Below are 21555 nucleotides of genomic sequence, written 5' to 3'. Positions count from 1 at the left end.
CACAATATTTATGTTATTACGTTCTGGGGGGGGGGGGACCCTTATTGTGTTGTTGCATAAAGTTCATTATTTGTTAATAAAGACAGTTGCAGTTACCATGCCTTGTTACTGAGACACTGGCATTTTGTGTAACTGCTCTTAATCACTTATGTATAGGTTGGCTGGTAGAATTTGAAAAGCTCTGCTAAAAAAAGCATTCAGCTTATTACAAGTTAAGAATTTAGGCATTACAGACATATATTCATTTTTATTATACGGTACATACACATTGTTACCCATCAGTTAACATGGAACTTTAAAAAGTTACATGCGTGGAGTTCCTCTTGTGGCCCAGCAGAAATGAATCCGACTAGGAACCATGAGGTTGCAGGTTCGATTTCTGACCTCGCTCAGTGGGTTAAGGATCCAGTGTTGCTGTGAACTGTCGTGTAGGTTGCAGATGCAGTGTGGATCTGGCATGGCTATAGCTGTGGCATCGGCCGACAGCTATAGCTCCAATTAGATCCCTAGTCTGGGAACCTTCATATGCCACGGGTGCAGCCCTAAAAAGACAAAAAGCCAAAAAAAAAAAAAAAAAAGTTACATTCATAATATTGAAACTATGCTTCAATGTTAATGTCCTTAAAAATGAATAATTATGGTCTTCTAAAACTGTTTTCACTTTATGATATAATTTATCAGTTTGTCAATGTTTTCTCTGAGCAAAATTTATGAGTTTTAATCACAATAGGTTTTTATTTGGGAGGACCTCTGATATTAGATGTATTAATATAGAATGAAAGTTCTCCAAAATTATAGCATTCTAATAGCCAAATAATTTTATTTTGTAGTCATAAATTTAATAGAGGTAGTTTGACTTGTGTTGTATTTTGTTTCCTATAAAAAGATATTCTTTTTTATTAATATAGCTTATACTTTTTTAAAAATAAAGAGTTCACTGAACCAACTCCAGTGTATGATAAAAAATCCTTTTGTGAACAGTAGCCTGAAGTTTCAAGACAGTTGGAAAAATTAAGGTCATTGTCTCGCAATGGAAGCAAGGGTGTTATCTAAATGGCACCCCCTGCTGTATAAGAAGATTAAGGTCACAACATAGGCATCATTAAATAATCTTCTAATTACCTAAAGAACTTTTAGTGACATTGTGAATGCTTTTTATAATTTGAGCAGAGGGAAAAAGTGAGATATGTTTTTATTATTTAAAGAATGACTCTTGCTTTATGAAGGAAGAGAGAAGCAAAGAATTGAAAAGTACCATTTTGGAGGACAATGTGAAAAAAAAAGAATGTATTTATATAACTGGGTCACTTACTGTACAGCAGAAATTGACAGAACCTTGTAAATCAAATATAATTAAAAAAGTAAAAAAAGAAAAGTATAATTTTAGAGTTATTCACATCAGGATGCGGTATTGTCCCTGTAACTGGTAACAGTTTACTTTATGCACTCTTTTGTAGAGAGTAAAAATGATTAAGAAATGGCTCTTTCCTTTGTAACCTTATAGCCTAGTAATGGTATAATAAAACACAGATTGCAAATAATCATGAATGTTCAAAGAAAGTCCCAAACATATCTGTCTGAAAGATTCCTGGGTAATATCTTTTTGAGATCATTATGAAAGGATAGTTAGGATTATAAAAGTCAAAAGAGCATATGCTATAAGCATGAAGGATCTGAAGTAGAATATTATGACTAAAAATACAACAGTGGGAAATGTTTATTAAGCACCTCTTGTGTTTCAGCTGATGCTAGGTATTGGGGATACCGAGATGAATAAGATTCAGTTTTTGCTCTCAAGGAGCTAAAATCCTTGTTTAGGATTTGTGTTCATAGAAGTGATAGTTCAAACAGTGGAATCACATGAAATGACTGAGGCAAAAAGCTTAAAGAAAAGATTTCTGGACAAAAATCATTAGGAATGGCTGCATTTAGAAAAGAAAAAAAAATCCAATGAAGCAGACAGTAGTAGTATTAAAAATATGTATAGTTAAGAAGAGCATCAAATTAGTTCCATGACCTGGAGCTTAAGGGTAGATATGGATTTTAATAAGGAAGAGGCAATGAGCAATGCCAGATTTATAGAGAGCGGTTAAAAATGAGACGAGCAGAGATTAGTGGAATGTAGTGATTAGGAAAATTTAAGTCCCTTTATAAACAAAGTGGAAGGGAGACTTGGGTGTGGCACAAATATTAAAGATTCTGAAAACTGAGGAAGAAATAGATAAAAGGTGGTGAGATGAGATTGAGAGGAAAGGACAGAGTTCCCATCATGGCTCAGTGGAAACGAATCTGACTAGCACCCATTAGGTTGGATCCCTGGCCTTGCTCAGTGGGTTAAGGATCTGGTGTTGCTGTGGCTGTGGTGTAGGCCAGTGGCTACACTTCCAATTTGACGCCTAGCCTGGGAAACTCCATGTGATGTGGATGCAGCCCTAAAGAGACAAAAAAAAAAAAAAGAGAGAGAGAAAGAGAGAGAGAAAGGGAAGGAGAGCTATAGGATAAGGGGAGTGGTAAAGGATTAAAAGAGATCAAAGGTCTTGCTGAGATATAGGAAATGGAAATACAGAAACTGTGATTAGAAGAGCACTTAAGAGCTTAAGATCTTAGAGATTTTAGAATTTTGTGTGAATGTGCTCTAAATGGAATCAAGGAGAAATGAAAGGGCAAGTTGTAATTAAACAAATCAGAGTAGGAGTTGGTGCAATAAGGCAAAGGGAAACTAGTAAAAAGCATCTTTGCAAGTTTAAATGAAGATTCAAGACAACTTCATATTCTGATGAAGCCGTTTGGAATCAGTCTCATGGATATGCCTCTTCTGCTCTTAATGAGTAATAAGTTGATTCATTTAACAGATATTTATTGTATATCTATTATGTACAAGATACTGTTTTAGGTATTTGGGATCTGTTGCCGAATCCTGTGTGTGATAGTACCAGTTTATAATACTAAAATATTAACTAACTTGTTTTATACATTGTGGTGTAAAAAACAGTCTTACACTATTTAAATTATGTTCAAGCCATGAATTTCTTGAGGCTAAGAATTAGGTTTAATTTATCTGTGCATGCTAACTACTAAACATAGTACCTGGTACTTAATAGGTGTATTCATGAAATGTCTGAGTTACTGAAACTGTTGAATAAAGAACAGAATAATTCTGGAGGTTTTTACATGGAATTAGTAGCTGTTCTGTTTTTAAAAGGTGGTGGAAAAACAATGCTAAAATTATATATAGTGTTACAGAGCCTTTTAATGAGAAAGATGTGCTTTTTTATATCACTGACTTCTAGATTCTTGCTATCAAGGCAAAATTTAGTAGAGATTATGAAATGTAGTATGAAATTATTTCCCTTCTTTGGTATAACTTTATCCGTATATGTCAGAAGAAGTCTCTAATGTGTATTTTTAATAATGCATGATATTGCTATAATCACTACAATGTGGTCTCGGTCTTTACTCAATATAAAAGTAAATCTTTTCTTACCAGCAAGGAATATGGAGGTTCCCAGGCTAGAGGTCCAATTGGAGCTGTAGCCACCGGCCTACACCAGAGCCACAGCAATGTGATATCCGAGCTGCCTCTGCAACCCACACCACAGCTCAGGGCAATGCCAGATCCTCTCAACCCACTGAGCAAGGGCAGGGATCGAACCTGCAACCTCATGGTTCCTAGTCAGATTAATTAACCACTGTACCACGATGGGAACACCCACTTGAGTGCTCTCTAAGCTTTAATTATCTTCATCAAGAGTTTTATCAGAAAACAATAAAACAGTAAGGTAGCATCTTTGTAATTTTTGCCAGCAAGAGATGTAATTCTGTCCACAGGACTATACCTTTTTTTTTTTTCCCATTTAAATCTGTGGTGAATAGAACTCATGTTTTGTTGAAATTTTCTATTCAACTCTTTTAGATTTCATTTTTTTAGAGTTAAAAAAGCAAAAAGGAGAGGTTGTTTTTTTTTTTTTTTTTTTTTTGGTAACTAAACGGTAACAAAAAGTATCATTATTTTTAAATTTTTCATTTACTTCCAACATATTATGTTGAAACTAAGTTGCAATGCATAGTCAGGTCTGATATAAACAGAGGGTAAGGAAACCTTATGTTTACTTTAACAGAACACAATACCTCTCATACAGTAAATTCTTCAGATGGCCTTGAATGTAGGTTTTGATATTGTTTTCATAGTATCAAGCCAGGGGAACTTAATTATTTCCCAGAAGTAAAAGGAAGATTTCCAGGTATTAACAAATCTTCTGCCAAATCCCTACAAAGTGTGAAAAGTAAATTGTGCTTTTGATTGCATAACACTTGGTGGGATTATAACTCTTGGTACTAGATTCTCTTTACAATAAAAATAGAGATTGAAAAGTCACACATTTGAATTGAGTATGACTTGCTATCACAAAGTTTAAAAACGATTTTCATATGATAACCACTTAGAAATACATTAATAAGTCCATTCATTAGGTCATTATGCTGTCAGATATATTGCTTTATCAGCTGGAACATAATCTCTTCTTGGCTATCAACTCTCCTCACCTAAAAGATGTTGGATAGAGAACATAGCTTCAATTCTGGCACATGGAAACTAGGAACTCTGCCTGGAGTGTTTGACAATTTGAGTAATGACTTGGGGACAGATTCTGGATTTATTTTTATTGATTTTCAACTGTATATTAATAGGATTTTTTTTTATCTTCATATGAGTAAAAATTTTTGATAATATATTAATGTACAGGTATTAGCAGGAAGTTTGCCTCACTTCTGCACGTCAAAATTTAGTGAAAATTACTTATTTAAAGCATCATTCTCAAGTCTCAAAATTCAAAGTAAATAAGTTGATACCATTCATTTTAATTATTTTTAGAATGCTTTCATATTTCTAGAAAACATCTTATTCTGTAGGGTTTGAAGAACAGAAATGCAAAAGAAAAAATGTCATAAAAATTGAATAGATAAATTATTATACATTTTAACAAACTACAAGTGCTGAAATCAGATATCTTTTTTTTTTTAATTGTACAACTTTAAGTGTGTTTTTTTCCCTCCCAGGACATTTATTCAGAGCAGCTGGGGATCAACCGTTTAACCTGTCCACAGTGTCGAGTGCCTTCCCAATGGTCAGCCACCCAGTCTTTGGTCTACATTCAGCCAGCTCAGGGCATTCAGAATTTGGTGGTTTGGGGACACTTGGTACACCCACAGCCTTAGCCGCACATCCCCAACTAGCGTCTTTTCCAGGTAAACATCTGTTACAAACAATATTCAAAGAAAAGAGGAAAGCTTGCAAATGTTCAAGCAATAGTTTGTTTATTAAATTGAATGGAAAGAATAGTTGAATGCCTGGTATATCAAAACTCTTGTAAAGAATTAGTGCAATACTTTTTATAATGTGCAAAAAATAAATAAAACACACTGTGTTGTATTAGATGGTAATACAAGTAATGAGGCGTTCAAGTGTTGAGCTCAAGAAACAGGCATCTGCCATAAGTGTGAACAAGTAAGCCAAGTTTTTCTCATGCTTTTTATTGAAATAGGGAACTGTGTGTACTAGAAGTGTAGAGCTTGATAAATGTTTGTCTTATTTGGTTCTTTTAAAAAATTATTTAACTTACAATAGAAAACTAAAGTCCAGTTTTTATCTTGAATATACGTTTATTTTTGAGTTCTCATTTCTCTGCATTTTGTAAGATGAGCTTGGCTCTTAAGTTGCTATTTTTTCCATGTTTCACTAAAACATCCATAGATTTATACCACTTATATGGCAGGAAGACCAGCATTATCCCAAGTTCTTCAGATTATGAGGATTCAGGAGTTAGTAAGATGACAATTAAACTTAACTTAGACAAATATACTATAATTTGTATTGTTACATTATTTTGAAAGTCCCAACTTTAATGTTTCCAGTGATTAATTTTACTTTAATAAATTTTGGTTAGGGATGCGTGATTTAATGCTATGTAAACTAGTTTAAAAATTAGAGCATAGGAGTTCCCGTCGTGGCTCAGTGGTTGAAGAATCCGACTGGGAACCATGGGGTTGCGGGTTCGGTCCCTGGCCTTGCTCAGTGGGTTGGGGATCCAGCATTGCTGTGAGCTGTGGTGTAGGTTGCAGATGCGGCTCGGATCTCACGTTGCTGTGGCTGTGGTGTAGGCCAGAGGCTACAGCTCCGATTGGACCCCTAGCCTGGGAACCTCCATATGCCATGGGAGCAGCCCTAGAAAAGGCAAAAAGACAAAAAAATTAAAAAATAAAAATAAAAAATAAAATAAAATAAAAATTAGAGCGTAATTCAGAGACAAGTAGATCTGAATTTAAATTCAGCTTTACTACCTTTTAGCTATGTGACCTTGATTGAACAAGTAATCTGACCTCTCAGCCTCAGTTTTCTCATCTGAAAAATGAGGATAATAATAGTATCTGCCTTTTAGTATTCTTATGAAGATTAAAGGACATAAGCCATGTTCAGTGCAGGTGCATGCATGTTTAGCACACGTAATTAGTGTATAATTGGTAGACATCATTTTTTTCCCCTATGAAGTGCTTCTTTAAAAGGAAACAAATATCTTACTTGAATTATGTATGTAGAAAGGCAAGATAGTTAAATGTATACTTCATGTACTATTTCTTGAGTCATATTATTTAATTCGGAGAGGGGATGTGAGGATGAGTAATAATGTCTAGAAAGTTAAAGTCTTAATCTAAGTATTAACATTTGCCTTAAAAATACCAATAGGAGGGAGTTCCCATCATGGCTCAGCAGAAACGAATCCAACTAGTATCCATTGAGGATGTGGGTTTGATCCATGGCCTCGCTTAGTGGATCGGGGATCCAGTGTTGCTGTGAGCTATGTTGTAGGTCTCAGGTGCAGCCTAGATCTTGTGTTGCTGTGGCTGTGGTGTAGGCTAGCAGCTGTAGCTCCAATTCGGCTCCTAGCCTGGGAACTTCCATATTCCATGGGTGCATCCCTAAAAAACAAAACAAAAGAAAACAAAAGAAAATACTAGTAGGAATTTATGTCAGTCAATTTGGAGCATGGTTACTTAGCAAGATGAACATTCAATAGATGTTTGCTGAAATATAGGACTGCTCAGTAAAAATCAAAATAAGTAATAGTTAATAAAGTTACTAGTATCTTAAATTTTAAAAATTATATTATCATAGTTACTGTATGTTATATAGTTTGATACATATGTATATAAAGTATTAATTATTTTTGAGCATTTCTAAAACAATGTAATTATTGTGTTATTAAAATCAAATATATTCAGCAATGGAAAGATGTTTAACAGTTATGAAGAACTGCTCATATCAACTTCAATAAGGTTGATACTTGCACTGAAGAGAAAAAAATTGATAATTTCCCTAGCCTACATAAACTATTCACTCACTCATTTATTGTACAGAGTTCTCTGAGTATCTGTTATGTTCTGTGTACTAGGCCAAGCACTGATGAATACACTGACACATAGTATATGTTATGTTGCTTCTAGTTTTTAAGAGATGGATAAACAGACAATTACAAGACAAAGTCTTTAGTGGTAAAAGTATGCCTGTATAAGCATACTTTTTTTTTCCTTTTTTTTTTTTTTTTTTTTTTTTTTAGGGCCACAGGTGCAGCATATGGAAGTTCCCAGGCTAAGGGTCAAATCAGAGCTACAGTTGCTGGCTTATATCACAGCCATGGCAATGCCAGACCTGAGCCGCGTCTGTGACCTGTAACACAGGTCATCACAACACCAGATCCTTAAACCACTGAGCAGGGCCAGGATCAGACCTACTGCCTCATGGGTACTAGTCAGGTTTGTTTCCACTGAGCCATAACAGAAACTCCATAAACATACTTTTTTGTCAAACGAACAGAGACTGTGTCTAGTTTTAGAGGACTCATTTGTTTAAGTTGTACATTTTGTATAACTTAAAATTGTTTTCTATAATTGATTTTATTCATAAGGGTAACCAAAATGCCAACATTTTTAATCACCTATTATATTAATGAAGCCACATTAGGAAGATTTTACTAGGAATTTTAAATGAGGAATAGTTTATTTTTAAATATTACGCACTTCTAAATTGGTCTTCATTACAAATGATTAAATCAACAGATGCAAAATTACTTAATGGATATTAGTATAATAAAATTATTTCCATTTTATATTAAAGTAGTAGTTCATGGTAAGTCATTTAAAAATATTTACCATTTTAATCATTATATTTTTATATTACCATGAATTTTTGTGAAATATCTGACGCTATCAACTATGAAAGACTTAAATTCTGTTTTCTAGGTTCAAATTGGATTCAGTATATCCTCTGAAATATTAGGATCTTTCAGTTGAATGTGATTAACATTGCTACTATGCAGTTACTGCCTTTGAATATATTTAGAAATTCATCATGTGCTAGTTTATATAATTATTGTGATTTTCATTTTATCAACAAAACTAGTTTGTTGGCTTTTTAAATTTTTCATAAATTTGGAAGATAAATAAGCTCATCACTTAAAATAAATTCTGTTGTCTCATGAAATATTAGACACTCGTAAAATTTGTGATCAGAAGCTTTACCATTTTCATCTTTTTATTTAATTGATCTTATTTACTTGTAGTCTTACTCTTGATATCACTTTATTTGTAACGTCCATGTTGTCCGACTTTTTCTTTCTAATCCCTATTGTGTGCTTATTTATCTTTGACATTCCGATGTACATTGCAATATTTTTTCTGAGTTTGATTACGTCTAAAATATTTGTCTTATTCCACTTTGATTACCTTACCGATTTGTTGGTTGTTTACAAAGTCTGCACATTGAACTGTAATGCTTTAACTATAGACTCTGTTTTAAATAATATAAATATTTCAGGAAACTGAAATTTCCTTTTTTATCAGTTAGGTGGAACCTAGTTTTCAAACCTATAAATAACAATAGATTCCAGCTGTGCTGATACAAGCCCCAAATACATAATTTTTCTTCCTATCTAAATACAGTTCTTTCATCTAAACATTAGATAAGTGATTAATGGTTTAGTGTAGTTATTCTTGGTTCAGTTCCCATCATTCAGGCACTGCTGAATATACATTGTTGTCATTTCACTAGCAGTGCCTTCCTGCGGTGCCGAAGAATGGCTTTTGCAGTTTTCTGTTTATACTGTTTTTAGACCTTTCAGAATGTCAACTACCATGAACAATTCACTTTTTTTAAGCTAGATTTTTGTCTTTAGATGAAGGTGCATGTTACATCCTACTATTTAATGAAGAGATATTCCTAGAAAAGATTTAAAGATCATATAATACAATACGCTGACAATATTGAATTTTTCCCATTCTGTATTATTGGGGTTTTTCCTGTAGTTCTTTTGTGGTTATCACAGTTCATGAAAAATATTTCTTGGAAGATTAGTCTGAAAGGTAATAACTAATTTGCTAATTTAGCTAATTAGCCAATTGGAAATATTCTTTCTGAGATTTTTAGATGGGGTAATTATTTGGGTAAAATAATCCCATTTCCTTTGGATTATTTTCACATCTCTTCTTAATCTTCACCCTTCTTCCCTAATTTATGTATTCTCTAAAATTTTGGCATTCCCGTCGCGGCTCAGTGGTTAACGAATCCGACTAGGAACCATGAGGTTGTGGGTTCGATCCCCGGCCGTGAGCTGTGGTGTAGGTTGCAGATGCGGCTCAGATCCCGCATTGCTGTGGCTCTGGTGTAGGCCAGTGGCTGCAGCTCTGATTTGACCCCTAGCCTGGGAACCTCCATATGCCTTGGGAGCAGCCCTCAAAAGGCAAAAAGACAAATAAAATGAAATAAAATTTGGCCTCTCTCTTTTAAAAAATGTTTTGACTAAAAGCCACCATTTGAATATCTAAATTGCATCTGATGATTTTCTACCATTTAGGCATTTTACACTGATAAAACAATGTTGTTATCTGTAACTTATGAGAGGAAGTATAAATATAATTCAGGCTTTCTTCATTAACTTTAAGGGGAGAAACTTTGTATGTCTTTTATATTTTAATGTGGCTTATTTGTTTTGGAAATCTTCTTTAAAGCACTTTTCATTTCTTAGCCCCCCATCCCCCCCAAAAAAAAGGCTACTAATTTTTTTTATTTCTTTATTGTTTTGTTTCAGTATAGAATGTTTTCTTTCAAAAATGCATTTGAGATATGCTGGATTGCAGTGGTCTTTGTATTATTATTTAAACCACCTGATTTATTAAAACTAGATATATAATTTAAGGAAATTCTTAATATAGATTGTAGGTGGTGACCTTAAATTCTAAGATTTTAAAATAGATTAGAATGGTCTTAAACATTTTTGAGAAAATTATATGTATGTTATCAAAGAGTCAAATATTCCAAGTTTCCCATTTTATTTTTAAAAGCCAAAGACTACCTTTGTTCTTCATAGCTTGAACTCAAGGTATTTGCTAAGTGAAGAGCCTTGTACACTGTTTTAATGAGAGGATAAGTGTATAATTTCTTTTTTGCTGTTGTTGTTTTGTTTTTTTGCCTTTTCTGGGGCCGCACTGGCGGCATATGGAGGTTCCCAGGCTAGGGGTTGAATCGGAGCTGTAGCCAGCAGCCTACGCCAGAGCCACAGCAACATGGGATCCGAGCCGCGTCTGCCACCTACACCACAGCTCACGGCAACGCCGGATCCTCAACCCACTGAGCAAGGCCAGGGATCGAACCTGCAACCTCATGGTTCCTAGTCGGATTCATTAACCACTGAGCCACGACGGGAACTCCCTTCTTCTTCTTTTGTGTGTGTGTGTGTGTGTGTGTGTGTGTGTGTGTGTGTAATTTCTAGTCAGCTGTTTTATAATTAGAAAGATGATCAGAACTATTTGTAATTCAGCAATTCTATTCCAAGATGAAACTTGAAATTATTTTTTAGGAATAAAATATAAAAAGCTTACTAAGTTAACTAGAAAGTTAATTCAAATAATTTTGCTTGTTTGTTTGGTGTTTGGCTTTGAGGTGCAGAATGGTGGCGAACAGCAGACGTTCATTCGCGTGCAGGGGCGACCTTCTTTCCACCATTACTGGGAATTCCACCACTGTTTGCTCCTCCAGCCCAGAATCATGATTCTTCATTCCATTCAAGGACTTCAGGAAAAAGTAACCGAAATGGTCCTGAGAAAGGTATCCATATTAACTTAAGTACTACAAATCCGCCATTCCAATACCTATTTCAATAGAGTTCAGGTTTTATAACAGTTAAAGCACTGTGCTAGATACTTTCACATTGTCTTGCTTGGTCCTTATAATACTTAGGAGATTAGAAGCATTCTTGTTTTGCAGCCAATGTTAAATAAGTTACTCAAGGAAATACTGTTTGCATGTTGATGTTGCAGAGCGTAATGTGAACCCAGGTTTTTTTTAACTCCCAACTCCACTTCTTTTTCCTCTATATCTCATTATCTCCTATCATATACATTGCTTCTTCTGTAATTGTTAATTAATACTGCTATTTTAGTACTCTTTTTCTCTTAAATTATCATTAGTATTTCATAGTTTATAATTGTTGCTAGAGTACATTTGTGAATTTAATAGCATTTTAGATGGTTTATTGTTTGTTAACTTTCTTTTCGCTTAAGTATTGGGCAAGTTTTCTCGGAAAGGAGGCATACTTGCATTTAATTGTCGTTCTAAACATTTTTTAATTGAAGTGAAATTCACATAAATGTAAAAGTAACCATTTTAAAGTGAACAATTCAGTGAAATTTAATTCATTCAGTGTTGTAGAGTAATCACCTCTATCTAGTTTCAAAATGTTTTCATCACCCCAAAAAGAAACCTCATACTCATTAAGCAGTTTTTCCCTATTATTACCTCTCCCAGTCCCTGACAGCCACTAGTTTGCACTTTCTCTCTGTAGATTTACCTGTTATGAATATCTCATATAGATGGATTCATATAACTTGTGACCTTTTGTATCTGGCTTCTTTCACTTTTAACATAATGTTTTTAAGAGCCATCCACATTTTAGCATGTATTACTTCATACTTTTTTATGGCTGAATAATGTTCTATTGTATAAACACCTATGTTTTTTATTTTCAAGGTGTAAATGGGTCAATAAATGGAAACAGTACATCATCTGTATCCTGTATCAATACATCTGTACTATCCACTACTGCTTCAAGTTCTGTGGGACAAACTAAAAGTATAAGCTCAGGTGGAGGAAATCGAAAAGGTAATCAGGAACAAAACAAAACCCAGCCTTTGGATGCTAGAGCCGAAAAAATCAAAGATAAGGTAAGTTATCCTTTGAAGAACAAATATATAACAGATCTATAGATAAGTATTCTAAAAGTCAAACCACCTGAATTCATGGAACAACTTTTTATGAATTATCAATTCCTGTTTTTACTAATACTTAATTATTATGGGTAGTTTTAATATTATGGATCTTAAAAAATTAAAACTGTCATCACCAGTGTATATAATATAAATAGTGATAGTAGGTAAGATTTATTGAGAACTTATATAATACAAGCTCTGCTCTTCCTGCTTTGCATGTAATATCTATTTCCATCCTCCCTATACCCCTCATGAGTTAAGTATTATTACAAATGAGAGAAAAGAGCCCTGAAATAGTTGGCTATCACATGGTTAGGATTCGATGTCAGGTAAGTTGACTTCAGAGCCCATGCTTTAGGAAAACAGACACACACAAAAATACATTATTGAAAATTTCAGGTATACAAGGCAGAGATAGTAGCATAATGATCTTGTGTACCCATTATTCACCATCACAGTTACCTCTTTATGGCCAATTTTATTTCATCATAACCCCAGCTGTCAGGTTATCAATTTAATGCCTCTTAGCTCTGAATTCTCCCTTTTCTTTGCCAGTTGGCACAACATTAGACTTTATCAATAGAGGGTCCTGGAGAGACACTGGAAGAGCAAAGGGCTTCTGTTTGATCCTGATTCAAGTGTTTTCTTCTTGCTCTTATGCTGTGGCTGCCAGTAGGTGGCTTCCTCATCAGCTGGCAGCAGTTCTACCAGTTGTGTTCAGGAGACGGTAATGAATACCGTCCAGTGAGTTTCACTGACATCTCAGCAGATGGCTTGTTAGTACGTTTTGCTGGAATGCCAGTGGTTGACTTTCTAGCTAATTTTACCATCACCGTTGCTAGCTGGTTCCCAGCAAGTTTTTGTGGCACTCCTGCAGGTGGTGTTACCTATGTATCAGCCTTGATCTGTGATGCCTCAATGAACTTCTTTGCCATCAGTGAGCAACAGCCAAGTCCTTTCTAACAGAGTCTGAAGCTCAGCCTTGAGTGAATGAGCAATTGGAGGAGAGAGACCCTCTTCCAAGTTTATCTTTTTTTAATTCTCTACCTCAGCCCTGTGGGAAGTGGCTATTCCCTATATTTGCTATTCCAGTATTCTTTGCAGGTTACTTTCCCTCTTAGTAGTTCATATTCTTTTACTAGTTATTACTTCTTTATGATAAAATTTTCCTGTTCAAATTGTTGCTGTGGTTTCTACCTCTACACTAGACTTTGTCTGCTATAGAGGCAGTATCGGGAGCAGGGTGGGCATGCAGATGGCACGTGGTAAATTCACTCCAATATTCTGGTCACTCAGCGTTTGGATTTATTCTTCCACCTCATGCCAGGGAAACTGTGACATTTCAACTTCATTAAATATAGGCCAGGACTGTGTCCAGATTTCATTCATCCAACCAAGTAAGCTGAGATACCTCCAGCTACATGAAATAACATATTATTTCCAGAATTTTTAGTAAGTGCACCTATCCACATGAATTTACTTGACTCCCAATTACAATTTATTTTTCTTTTCTTTCTTTTTTTAAATTTTTTGCTTTTTAGGGCTACCCATGTGGCACATGGAAGTTCCCAGGCTTGGGGTTGAGTCATAGCCACAGCAACGTGGGATCCAAGCTGGATCTGCAACCTACACCACAGCTCACCACAACACTGGATTCTTATCTCACTGAGTGAGGTCAAGGATCAAACCCGCATGCTCGTGGATACTGGTCAGATTCAAAAACCCACTGAGCCACAATGGGAACTCCTGATTCCCCCGTCTTAAAAGGCTCTTTTATCTTTATATGACGGGCTCTTGGTCTCCATTTAGGTCTCAGCTCAGAAGGGTCTTACCTGGTAACTGCATCTAAATCTTTGCCCCACTCCAATACACACTATCTATCCAATTGTGCTGTTTTAGTCATGGTATTTACTGCTGAAAGCACATAATTATATTGTTTGTTGACTCTCTTCTCCGTGTTCCCACAAAACAGGGTTGATGTCTGTTTTTCACACCCTTGTATCCTCAGAGACTAGGGTAACTATGCCTGGTACACAGTAGCCTTGAATATATATTTTGTTTTGCACTTGAAAGAAGTAAGTGAAAGTTAAGGAGAAGGTACTGAAAAGCTTTCCCAGATTGGTTAGAGGATGAGGGGAGATTAAAACTCTTTCTTGGACATTTTGTATGAACCTAAGTAGACTCATTTTTTAAACATTTAAAAGACAGAAAAAAAGACATACTACCTAATGGTGTGAATACAGAAAAACTACATTGTCTTCCAGTCCCAAACATACGCAGATGCATTATTAGGGACTAAGGAGATGAAATTGGTGGTATCGAAACTGATTTTTCTCTTCTCTGGTACCTGGACTCGTGTACTCACATCTACTGTTTTTTTATTTTTTTAAATGGGGACTAAGTTTGTTACCTTATAAAACACAAGCTCTTTGCAGAGTATGCCCTGTGAAGACCACCCGCATGAAAATCAGAGTAAGTGCTTGTTAATGCAGATCCTGGTGCCTTGCTTGGAATTGGGACTCAAGAATCTGCTGGTTGCCGCAAGTTCTGCACATGGATATTATGCACCTTAAAGCTTTGGAACCCACACCTCTAGACATACTCTTGAGGAGTGTAGGACTTCTCTACTTTTAAATAAAAACTGCACATAGCAACAACAAAAGACAAAAAGACAAAAAAAAAAAAAAAAAGCAAAACTGCACAGATGAGTTGAACATTGAAATAGGAATTTATTTTTTTTCTGCCAAATCACAGTAGTTCCTTAATTCCTTTTCTTACTCAGCCCCTACTAAAAGTGAAAATTATGACTGCAGTTTAGTTTCCTTATGATTTTCATAGTCTGGCTTAGAAGCCCATAACAGATTTTTTTTGCAAAGAAGAAGCTGTTTCTCTGCCAAATAAATGCTAGGCTTAATATTACTACATTACTGCTTTTCCCTTTAATCTCTATTTTGTTCTTTCTCATCTTGTGATTTCCCTTATTCCAGTTCATGCTCTGCTTTCTTCTGAGGGAAGGAGATAGCTCAGGGGATGATGGAACTGTTAGCTTACTGAAAGGTGTGTCTGCAGAGGAGGCATTAGAGTTGCTAGTTTGGAGCTATTAACATAGTACCATGGCAAGCATAATATAACAGGAATGATTCTCATATATTTTATTTGACTTAAATCAAATTTCATAGGACACAAAGTGTATAGATTTGTAGTCTGTAACTATGGCTTCAACTTGGTATCCTGTCATGGAGGTGTATTATTGTCTTTTTCCCGAAGCCCAGTAGTCATGAAAGGCTATATTTCTGTTAACAGCGTAACTTTTGTAATCCGCTGATTTTTCTGTATTTTGTTCTCTGTTTTATCTACCAGCAAATGCTGTTGAAATGTTCCTAAATAACTTTGGATTGTACTCAATTTGTTACCCTTCTATTTTAACATTTCTCCATTTTAGTCTTCCTGTTGGCAGAATATTACTTTTTAGTTGTTAAATAGTTGTAATTCATCCATCATTTTTCCTTTTTATCTGCTACCATTGTCTGTTCTTTAAACACAAAACTTGCCTTTTATGTGACTGAATATCCCTTTCCATCTTCGGATTTTCTTTGTTCTATAGGATCTTAAGTGTTCCAGAAACAGAAAAAGAACAGCTCTCTATCATATTTTTCTATCTTTTCTGATATGGAAGTATAAAAAAAATTAAATTCCTTGACCCTAACTAATGCAGCCTCTTAAGCCCTTTTCTACCTGTTTTATCTCCTCGCAGTACTTTTATTATGTATAACTATTTGCTTTTAGATTAATCATCTCTGTAGTGTATCACTGCAACCAGAATTTTTTCCTTTTGCCTCTTTTTGCCTTCAAGAAGTTTCTTGAAGGCAAAGACTCTATCTTAGACGTCAGTGTAGTCCAGCAATTGGAAAGGTGTGTTTGGCTGCTGACTCACTATCTGCACAAAGAAGGACTAAAGCTAAGTGTAGAACATCAATTTATGTAACCCTATCATAACTGGAATTTTTGCTTTGTAAATTGCCCTTTCTGATCTGTTGTGCATCTTGAGATATGGCAGTCCTGTGAGTTATGTATACACATACACACTATATTGGTGTTTTCAGTATTCTGTGCATAATATATCTTATCTTTTTTTCTGGAGAATTCCTATTAGAAAAGTTAATTTGATCAGTTTGTTGAATAATTACCCTTAAAACATATGACTATTTTTTCTAACATGACATTTTGAGATTGAAAATATCATTTAAAAATTAAAAGAGCATACCTCTTACGGAAACTTGAATTTTCTCCAGAAATAAAAATCCTGTTGCAAATCTTGTCTTTATCCAGAAACCAAGGAAGAAAGCTATGGAAAGTTCTAGCAATAGTGATAGTGATTCGGGTACATCATCAGACACCTCAAGTGAAGGCATCAGTAGTAGTGATTCAGACGATCTAGAGGAAGATGAAGAAGAAGATCAAAGTATTGAAGAAAGTGAAGATGATGATTCTGATTCAGAGAGTGAAGCACAACATAAAAGTAACAACCAGGTACTATATAAACTACGATAGATAGTTTCATTGGCAGTAGCTGCACATTATTCATATTTAGGAGTTAACTGGCTTGTCTTAACTCTCAAAGTTTATGAAGTTTAATCTTTTCCTTTCCTTTAGTTCTACCTTTTACACAAGAAAAGATGGAAGATGGTAAAACATTTATAAAGGAACATTTTGTGTATTTTTTTTAGTGAGCTTTGTATCTTGCTTTTTGTGTGTGTGTCTTTTGTCTTTTTAGGGCTGCACTTGCAGCACATGGAGGTTCCCAAGCTAGGGGTCAAATCAGAGCTATAGCGGCCAGCCTATGCCACAGCCACAGCAATGCCAGATCTGAGCCACATCTGTGACCTGCACCACAGCTCATGGCAACGCCGGATCCTTAACCCGCTGAGCAAGGCCAGGGATCGAACCTGCAACCTCATGGTTCCTAGTCAGATTCATTAACCACTGAGCCACGACGGGAACTCCAGGAACTTTTTTAAAGTACCATTTTTTTCTTCATGTTTTACTGCTTGATGTTCTTTGTTTTAATAGATGTTAAGAAGTTGTCTTTAAATTTGTATTTGCAGGTGCTATTACATGGTATTTCAGACCCAAAAGCAGAGGGACAGAAAGCAACTGAAAAAGCCCAGGAAAAAAGAATACACCAGCCATTACCTCTTGTGTCTGAACCCCAGACTCACTCATCATTCCAATCCCAGCAGAAGCAGCCTCAGGTTTTGTCACAGCAGCTTCCATTTATTTTCCAAAGCTCTCAGGCAAAGGAGGAATCTGTGAACAAACACACAAGTGTAATACAGTCTACGGGATTGGTGTCCAATGTGAAACCTTTATCTTTAGTAAATCAAGCCAAAAAAGAGTCTTACATGAAACTCATAGTTCCTTCTCCTGATGTACTTAAAGCAGGGAATAAAAATACCTCTGAAGAATCTAGTCCTTTGACCAGTGAATTGAGATCCAAACGGGTAAGTTAAAAATTATTTATAGAAGAATTTTATTATTGGGAAAAGAGCTTTTATATAGTCTTACAATATGTAAGCTTAAACTAAATTCTACTCTTTGTTTTTTTTTAAATTTTTTTGTCTTTTGTCTTTTTATGGCTCCACCCAAGGCATATAGAGGTTCCCAGGTTAGGGGTTGAATTGGAGCCGTAGCTGCCAGCCTACACCACAGCCACAGCAACACAAGATCTGAGCCACGTCTGTGACCTACACCACAGCTCACAGCAATGCCAGATTCTTAAGCCACTGAGCAAGGCCAGGGATTGAATGGCGTCCTCATGGATACCAGTTGGGTTTGTTAACTGCTGAGCCATGATGGGAACTCCAGTATATATATACATATATATACATATTTTTTTTTGTCTTTTTGCTATTTTTTGGAGCCACTCCCGTGGCATATGGAGGTTCCCAGGCTAGGGGTCGAATCGGAGCTGTAGCCACTGGCCTACGCCAGAGCCACAGCAACGCAGGATCCGAGCCACATCTGCAACCTACACCACAGCTCACGGCAACGCCGGATCGTTAACCTACTGAGCAGGGGCAGGGATTGAACCCGCAACCTCATGGTTCCCAGTCAGATTCGTTAACCGCTGCGCCACGACAGGAACTCCGAGTATATATTTAAAAAAAAAAAAGAAAGAAAAGAAATCGGCTCTTAAGTAATTTACTTCTATTTTCCTGTGATTTATCAATTTTAAATATAAAAATCCTTTATAAAAATCATTTTCCTCTACCATTTTTAGTGATTATACAAAATACAAAATATTTTGTGTAACTTATACAAATGCCAGAACCACTCCTCAGAGAATTTGTTTCATTCTTATTTCTTGACATTAATTTTATATTACTATGTCAACTACACTCATATGTCCAGAAGAATTCTACTAATTAAATGACCAGTGCTTTTTATTCTAGAATTTACCCAGACTAGAGAAAAAATATTATATTTAACACAGTATCCTGACTTTTAGTTATAGAAATCATCATTAGGCATTCTAATCAATGAAAAAGACTTACAGAAAACATACTGTGTTGCCAACCATTCATTTAGTGTTGAACATCATTTACTCATTGAATACTAACATCAATAAGTGCCACTAATATTATTATGCCTGTTGATAGATGACCAAATTAAGATTCATAGGACTTAAATAATTCTCCCAAGATCGTACTGCTTGTTAATGCTGGAGCTAGAATTCAAACCTAGGCAGTGTGATGCTACGGTCCTTTTTTTTTTTTTCTTTTTTGGCTGCCCTGTAGCATATGGAATTCCTGGGTCGGGATCAGACCTGAGTTGGAGCTGCGGCAATACCAGATCTTTTAATCCACTGGGCCAGGCTGGGGATCAAACCTGCATCCTGGGGCTGCAGAGACGCCACTAATCCCATTGTACCACAGCAGGAACTCCTATAGTCCTTTTTTGTAATCACTATGATAAAGCTGCTTTTCTTTCTCAAAAAAGTCACAGTGTCCTTGTCCCTTGAGTCTTATTTTGCTGTGAAGAATTTAAGAACAGGGTCAAAGAAAAATGACTTGAACAAATCAGACTCTATTGAGAATCTAAATGAATAGATTTAGCCTGAGTGTATATTGGAATCACCTGGAAAATATTAAAAAAAAGAAATAACCACCTCAGAACAATTTTAAATCAGGATTTTTTTGTATTGTGACTTAGGTATTGCATGTCTAAAACACCTCCCATGTGATTCAGATGTTCAGCCAGATTTGAAAACTATTGATCTAAATGGAATGACTGGTGGTAATATAATAACATGCATATGACACCTTGTAATGCACTGGTCAGTTATAAGGAGTTATTGTTATTAGTGTCACATTTTTGCCTCTCCATGAGTAAATTAAGCTTATATTGTTTGGGTTATTTTAATTTTTCATTAATATATATTCCACTTTATCATGAATTAATAGCACCATATCAAGAGTTACTTCATTATGAAAGGTTTCTTTTTCAAAGCTAAGTTGAAAAGCTTTTTTCTTAAATTCTTATTGAAAGATTTTCATAGGATTGCCTGTTAGAAAATCATTTATTAAACCCTTAATAAATATAGCCAGGCTAGGCTTTCTACATATATGATCTTATATAATCTTTACAAAATTGTGTGAGGTAAAGAAACTAAGGCTGAGAGAGATCAAGTCACTTTTTTTATTTTTTTATTTTTTTATTATAGTTGATTTGCAATATTCTGTCAATTTCTGCTATACAGCAAAGGGACCCAGTTATACATAGATATACATTCTTTTTCTCATATTATCTAACATCGTGTTCCATCACATGTGATTGGATATAGTTCCCTGTACTATATACAGCAGGACCTCATTGCTTATCCACTCCAAATGCAATAGTTTGCATCTACTAACCCCAAACTCCCAAACCACCCCATTCCCTCCCCCTTGGCAACCACAGGTCTGTTCTCCATGTCCATGAGTCTGTTTCTTTTCTGTAGATATGTTCATTTGTGCCATATTTTAGATTCCACATATAAGTAATATCATACGATATTTGCCTTTCTCTTTCTGGTTAAGTCACTTTTCAAGATCACATAACAAGTTAAGAGCAGATGGATTTTAAACCAGGGTCATTTTTACTTCAAAGCCCATAATTAAGATGGAATAATTTGGTGTTTCTGAAATGATAATGGTAGCTAATGGGAAATATTTTCTGTGAATGGACATTTACATTAGACTCAACCCTAAATTATTTTAATCTACCTTTTTTTTATTGGTATCTAGTATTGAGTTAAAGGGTATCTTATAAATACATCTCTTATATCAGCTTTCTTTCTTTTTTTTTATAATTTTTTTATTTTCCCACTGTACAACAAGGGGGTCAGGTTATCCTTACATGTATACATTACAATTACATTTTTCCCCCCACCCTTTGTTCTGTTGCAACATGAGTATCTAGACAAAGTTCTCAATGCTATTCAGCAGGATCTCCTTGTAAATCTATTCTAAGTTGTATCTGATAAGCCCAAGCTCCCGATCCCTCCCACTCCCTCCCCCTCCCTTCAGGCAGCCACAAGTCTCTTCTCCAAGTCCATGATTTCTTTTCTGAGGAGATGTTCTAGATATTAGATTCCAGTTATAAGTGATATCATATGGTATTTGTCTTTGTCTTTCTTTATATGATAGTCTGACACAGAATTTTGCTTCATTTTAATGTTAGTCCCAATTGTTTCATGCTTCTTATTACGTATCTACCTGCCACACTAGTCTATGATTTTCTCGAGTATTATTTAATCATTAGATCCTTTCATACCCTTACACTTTAGACATTTAATTAAAGCCAATATACATTAATTGTATGTATAGACCAGTTTTGCCCAGAGGATTTATTAGTGGTATGTAGAGACTCAGGTAAGGGCTAGGGGAACAAGAGCTTGGAGATAGGACAAAGCTTCAAACCTCTCTTTCCAAACTCCTGTTATTACCAAAGTGAATATCTTAAAGTAGTAAGACATTGACTACTATTCAGGTTTCTATTTTCTCCCCTCCTCTTTTTATATACCACCCCTAATATCAGAAAGGATAGCATGTTTGCTGAAAAAGAGTAACTGATACTAGTCTTGGGATAAAATACAATGATCTTTGGTTATTTTTGTAAACCTTCAGATGTCAAAATTAAAAAAGCAACTCTTCAGAGTTATTGAATGAGAAGCAATTTCAGAAGGTTAAAATATAAAATATA

The 21555-nt window shown here is 35.3% G+C and overlaps 2 protein-coding genes and 1 long non-coding RNA gene across 3 annotated transcripts in view; 1 reads left to right on the top strand and 2 right to left on the bottom strand.

Moving 5' to 3' along the window:
• The window catches only part of LOC146395936 (uncharacterized), a 1175949-nt gene that overhangs the window by 172984 nt on the left and 981410 nt on the right, over positions 1-21555 (bottom strand). The window lies entirely within an intron of this gene.
• DAPL1 (death associated protein like 1) overlaps positions 1-21555 on the bottom strand; it is a 933549-nt gene that overhangs the window by 346660 nt on the left and 565334 nt on the right. The gene's annotated exons all lie outside the window — the stretch shown is intronic.
• BAZ2B (bromodomain adjacent to zinc finger domain 2B) overlaps positions 1-21555 on the top strand; it is a 394559-nt gene that overhangs the window by 266869 nt on the left and 106135 nt on the right. The window contains 5 exon segments of the mRNA NM_001445102.1: positions 5056-5244; positions 10988-11152; positions 12074-12267; positions 16642-16842; positions 17418-17813. Coding sequence (NP_001432031.1) covers positions 5056-5244; positions 10988-11152; positions 12074-12267; positions 16642-16842; positions 17418-17813 — 1145 coding nt within the window.

Source organism: Sus scrofa, chromosome 15 (genome assembly GCF_054392235.1).
Source record: "Sus scrofa isolate SSC_HxYL_T2T_F1_AM1 chromosome 15, Sscrofa_HxYL_maternal_Yorkshire_Landrace_v2.0, whole genome shotgun sequence".
In the NCBI taxonomy this organism is placed as follows: Eukaryota; Metazoa; Chordata; class Mammalia; order Artiodactyla; family Suidae; genus Sus; species Sus scrofa.
The sequence above is the reverse complement of the archived record's forward strand: the minus strand, read 5'-3'. Positions and strand labels throughout refer to the sequence as shown.